Raw genomic sequence first — 6,000 nt, forward strand, 5'->3', positions numbered from 1 at the left:
GAAGTTTGCTTTTTGTAGAGAAGCCAAAAATTAACGAAAGGTATTTCTCTCTTTTTGAAACTTTATTCATTGTTTATTTTTAACCAGTGCACTGCTCAGCTCTGGTTTACGGTGGTATGGGCAATCAAACCCAGGACCTGGGAGCCTCAGGCCTGAGAGTCTGTTTGCATAACCATTATGCTGTCTACGCCCACCCTATTTTATTCACTTCATAGGAGAGAGCTTGAAGCCAGGTACCTTGCCTGGGAGGATGCCTGCTTTACCACACTGGCAGACCAGGTTCCAGACTCCTCTATGCCACACGGCAGTAAGGAGCACTGAGGGAAGCTTCGGTGCTGTGCTGTCTCCCTCTCTCTCCCTCTCTCTCTCTGAGATAGACAAGACTGAGTGTGTTCCAGGTCTGCAGTCATACCTCTGTTTCCTTCTCCATTATTTATTTATTTGTTTATCTATCTCTCCCCTCCCTTTTCCTTCCTCCCTCTCTCCCTTCCTTCCTTTCTTTGCCACAAGGATTCAGAGCCTCTCACATTTGAAAATACGTCTTTGCTCAACACCTGTCTGTGATTTGACCACCGTGCTGGAATTAACATTGTGTGCCATACATTCAGTTTTTTGAATGGAAGGGAGGGAAAAGATAGTAAATGTCTATTTCACAGAATCTTTACAGATTTGGACAAAAAGCAAGTAGGTCGAACCACCTATGGCAGCGAGGGAGAGGTCTATCAACTATTCCTCCTTTGCTTAGTTTCAGACACCACATAGGTAAAAATAGTAGGGGAGGATGGGGGGTAGATAGCATAATGGTTATGCAAAGAGACACTCCTGCCTGAGGCTCCAAAGTCCCAGGTTCAATCCCCCACACCACCATAAGCCAGAGCCGAGCAGTGCTCTGGTAAAAAAAAAAAAAAAAAAAAAAGTAGGGAAGACAAGTCAGTAAGTAACTGTCAAGTAGACAGCACTACTTAAAATAGTATACAAGCCCTAAAAATAATTATAATAATATTATTAACTTTTTGCAGGAGTGGAAATGAAAACTTGGAGAGTTTAACTTGCTTTTTGAAAAAAAAAAAAAAACTGATGGCAGGGGAGGCTAGGTGGTGACACACTCGGTTAATGCACACATTACAGTGCACAAGGCCCCATGTTCAAACCCCTGCTCCTTACCTGCAGGGGGGAGACTTCATGAGTGGAGAGGCAGTACTGTAGGTGTCTCTCTATCTCTCTGTCCTTTATTTCCCCCGCCCCTCAAATTCTGTCTTTATCTAATGGAAGGAAGAGAGGGAGAGAGGCAAAGGAGAAAGAAGGGGAAAATATATATTCAGGTCTGGAGAGAGTGCAGAGTCTGTTAGGGCACCAACTTGCAGGTCTGAGGTCACAGGTTCAATCCCTGACACTACTTTGTGTCAGGACTGAGTAGTGTTCTAATCATTTCTCTCTCTCTCTCTCTCTCTCTATATATATATATATATAGATAGATAGATAGATAGATAGATCCTATTCTCTCATAATTGATAAATAAATCTTTAAAGAACGGTGGAGGTAGATAGCATAATAGTTATACAAAGAGGCTCTCATGCCTGAGGTTCCAAAGTCCCAGGTTCAGTCCCCTGCACTGCCATACACTAGAGCTGAGCAGTGCTCTGGTAAAAATGAATTAATTAACTAATTAGTGAATTAATCTTTAAATAGAAAATTAGGGGGCTAGGTGGTGGAAACCCCAGAGAAAGCACGTGCATCTACATAGAGCAAGGTTCAAGCTCCCAATCCCCACCTGTAGGCAGGAAACTTCACAGGTGTGAAGCAATGTTGTAGGTGTCTCTTCTCTCTGTATCTTTCTTCCTCTCTGCATCTCACCATCTGTCCAAAAATAAAAAAAAAAGAGAATGAATATTTCTCATAGTATCAAGAGACATTTGTAGATTAGAGAATTTGTAGGTTTGAGAATTAATATAATAATAATAGTAATAGTAACAGTAATAATAATAATGCCCAAGTTTCACTTCCTCTGTGCCATTTTGAGAAGCCATGCATGACTGAGTATAGAATAAAAGTCATTTAGAGGCCTGGAGAGATAGCATAATGGGTAGGCAAATAGACTCTCAAGCCCAAGGCACTGACAATCCCAGGTTCGATACCCAGCAAAAGTACTCCAGTAAAAAAAGAGAAAGAGAGAGAATGAAAGAGTCATTTAGAAACCTGGTTAGATGATCAAAGATAAAGCTGGAGCTCTAAAATAATACTGCAGGATTTTAGAGCTGTTACTCTTTTATATTTATATCTAGACTAGCTTTCTTGAGATATAATTTACATACCACATAATTTACATTTAGAGGATAGACATATATGACAAATCATTAATATACAGATATCATAATAATACAACGGGAGCCCTATACAATGAAGATGAGATAAAAAAAGACCAATATCGGGAGCCGGGCGGTAATGCAGCAGGTTAAGCACAGATGGTGCAAAGCACAAGGACCAGCAAAAGGATCCCGGTTCGAGCCCCTGGCTCCCCACCTGCAGGGGAGGCGCTTCACAGGGGGTGAAGCAGGTCTGCAGGTGTCTGTCTCTCCCCCTCTCTGTCTTCCCCTTCTCTCTCCATTTCTCTCTGTCCTATCCAACATCAACAACAACAACAATAAAACAACAAGGGCAACAAAAGGGAATAAATAAATAAATAAATATTTTTTTAAATGATGGCTGCTTGGACAGCCTCTATTTTAGGAAAAAAAAAAAAAAAGACCAATACTAAATGACATTCAAATTCCATTCAGTACTGAATACTAAAGTAAGGTCTGCTTGTATGGAAAGAAGTGTGAGTGTCTGTACGTTCTACTAGTTTGTTTTTTTAAGCAACTCATTCTCATTACTATTCAGTCATTAAGATTCAGATAACTTATCCTATGAAGTTGGTCTTAATCTTAAAAGATGACCTAGAAATGACTTTGTTTTCAAAGCTATACTCTTTGAATAAGCACGCCAGGCACAAGATAGAAGTCTTAATGTTCTTGGAAGGTCACTTGCTTTATCCTGGATTAACCTGAAACGTTTCTCCTTTGTAGGGAGCAGCTGCAGACGACGGCCAGTTGAAGCGAGGCGATCAGATTTTAGCTGTTAATGGCGAGCCCCTGGAAGGTGTGACCCATGAGCAAGCAGTGGCCATTCTCAAACGCCAGAGAGGGACTGTGATCTTAACTGTGCTCTCATGAGCGCTGGGGTCCTGATTACAGGATCCATGCTGATGTACAGTATCCATAGGAAGCTGGGAGTTCTGAGTGAAGATGAAAAGCAACCTAAACTGAAAATCACCTCGCTTCTTGCCATGTCTTGCTTTCTGCTCAGGAGGGATGGCTGAGGTGTTTTTTGCTTTGTTTTGTTTGGTGAGCATCACAGATTAACAGTCGCCTTCCTAATGTTTCCCAGCTCCTGTCACTTCTTAAGGACACTGACTCCTAAACTTTGAGTTTTATCTCTTTTGCATTCAACCTCTCTCTCCATGTTTCTCTGCCTGTAGTAACTAGTTCCAGTTATATTCGTGAAAACTGGTATTAACAACCTCACAGCCCTCACACCCTTCTCTTCCACCCCCCACTCTGTAGAAGCTTGACAGTAACCTCAGCTCTGTTCCCTTGAACAGAAAACAAATGTTAAGCAAATCATTCATGATTTCCTTATGCTAATCATCTCTTCGAGCACTCCAGAAAACATTAGCAGTGTAATTAACTCACCAGTGATCCCCATGATTCTCCTGTGGGAAATTACTCTGCTCTTTTCTGTGTGACTTATTGTCAAATAAGTCTTGAATTCATTTCTCCGGCTAGATCTTTATGAGGTAGTCATCAGTGATCATGATGAGTCAATTTGCAGATGGTAACATCAAAATTATGAAAGGCTTCCTTATTGTTTTCTTTTCTACCTAAATGCACACCACTGAGCAAATGCACCTTACTCTCCACAGGAAGAAGTAGCGTTTGTGTTGTTCTGAATTCTAACAATGTTAAATTATGCTCAAGCTGGGGGATTTTATCTGGAGTTAGTTAGCTCAGTAGGCAGGAGCATTTCCGCCCCTCTCAGCCTTCAGATACGAGGATGGAGATTCAAGAACCAAACTGCATAGATCAGCAAGTTTTCCGTCTCATGAAACAAGGTCCGGATGTCCTTGGCCTTGTGCAAAGAAAGTAGAATGGGATTTTGTTTCGTCTTGGCCCTTGGCTCCATACAAGCCAGGCTAGCAGCAGCCTAGCAATCTGCTTTGCAACAAAAGGCTCAGCCACAGAATGACTGAGAAGACCATCAGATAGATCCCAGGCCTCAGTGGTGGGAAACACCGGCCTCTTGTTTCCTGCACTCCCGGGAGCTAGCTCCCCGCTAGCCAAAGTGTTGCAAATAAAGGAAACAAGGACAGCAGAAATGGCAAGATTATCCTGAAAGCTGGTTAGAGGGTAGTGGCCTGGGAGGTAGTGCAGCGGATAGCACCTTGAACTGTCTAAACATGGGGACCCAAGTTCGGTCTCTGGCATCGCGTGTGCCAGAATGATACTCTGGCTCTCCCCTCCACCCCCCGCCCCACACTTGACCACCACTAATAATACATCTTTGTGGGGCTGGGGGTGGGGGAAGCTGGCTAAAGGCAGTCTTCTCCAGGTATTAGCAGAGAGAAGGGAGAGGTGGTCATCATGAATTCTATAGGTTCTTCTGTGGTAGGGGGGGAGGAAATGCACCATGAAGTCCAAGTAGAATCAGTAGCATAGTTCAGCATCACTTAATTAAGACACAAAGCTACAAATGATTCCCAGTGATCACCCAACTGTAATGGACTCTGACTTAAAAATGTTATTTAATGAGTATAGATCTTGATTGAGAATAATCTTTGAGTCGATATGATCACGAAGTGCATTAACTCTTGCTGGAATATTCTGTGGCTATTCCAAAATAAAGAGTGCCTACACTATATATGTCGAAAATGTCCTTCAAAACTGGAGTTGCAGTTTTTGAAAGTAGACAGTTTGTGAAATTCCGGATATCTGAGAGAGGCAGTGGCATTAGCATCTCATGAGAAGCTGTCCGCCTCAGCATGTGCTATGCTAACCGTCCTCGGAAGAACACTTCAGACAGCCAGGAAGAAATGAAGCCCGCAATGAAACTTGAAATGCACCTTTAAGAATCATTTATGGGGGACAGGTCGTGGCGCACCTGGTTGAGTGCACATATTACAGTGCACAAGGGCCTGGGTTCAAGCCCCCGGTCCCCACCTGCAGGGGGAAGACTTTACGAGTGGTGAAGCAGGTTTGCAGGTGTCTGTCTGTCACTCTTCTATCTCCCCAACTCCTCTCAATTTCTGGCTGTCTCTATCCAATAAATAAATAAAGATTAAAAAAAACTTTTAAAAAAGAATTATATATTAGACTTTTGAAATGATTCCGTTTGATTTTGATGGACTTGTCATTAAATATACATTTTGAAATGATAAATTGTTGTGTTTATTGGCACATTATCCTTTTATGTCATGCTACAAAAAGTCCTTTTTTTTCTTTTCTTTTCTCTCTCTCTTTTTTATAAGATTTTATTTATTTATGAGAAAGGTAGGAGGAGAAAGAAAGAACCAGCCATCACCCTGGCACATGTGCTGCCGGGGATTGAACTCAGGACCTCATGCTTGAGAGTCCAATGCTTTATCCACTGTGCCACCTCCCGGACCACTTTTTTTTTTTTTGCCTCCAGAGTTATTGCTGGGGCTCAGTGCCTGCACTATGAATCCACTGCTCCTGGAGGCCATTTTTTTCCCTTTTTGTTGCCCTTGTAGCCTTGTTGTGGTTATTACTGTTATTATTGATGTCATTCATTGTTGGATAGGACAGAGATAAATGGAGAGAGCAGGGGAAGACAGAGAGCGGGAGAGAAAGACAGACACCTGCAGACCTGCTTCACCACCTGTGAAGCGACTCCCCTGCAGATGGGGAGCCAGGGGATCGAACTGGGATCCTTACGCCGGTTCTT

General features: G+C 42.5%; 1 protein-coding gene across 4 annotated transcripts in view; it reads left to right on the forward strand.

Annotated features, from left to right (window-relative positions):
* Nucleotides 1–4,956, forward strand: part of LOC132542943 (inaD-like protein) — a 234,205-nt gene extending 229,249 nt beyond the window's left edge. For all 4 annotated transcript variants that reach the window (XM_060206318.1, XM_060206319.1, XM_060206321.1 and 1 more), the window contains one exon: nucleotides 3,066–4,956. In XM_060206318.1, coding sequence (XP_060062301.1) covers nucleotides 3,066–3,212 — 147 coding nt within the window. In that variant the 3' untranslated portion in view covers nucleotides 3,213–4,956. The remainder of the gene's footprint in view (nucleotides 1–3,065) is intronic.
* Nucleotides 4,957–6,000: the final 1,044 nt, after the last annotated feature.

This window comes from Erinaceus europaeus, chromosome 13, assembly GCF_950295315.1.
Source record: "Erinaceus europaeus chromosome 13, mEriEur2.1, whole genome shotgun sequence".
Taxonomy (NCBI): Eukaryota; Metazoa; Chordata; class Mammalia; order Eulipotyphla; family Erinaceidae; genus Erinaceus; species Erinaceus europaeus.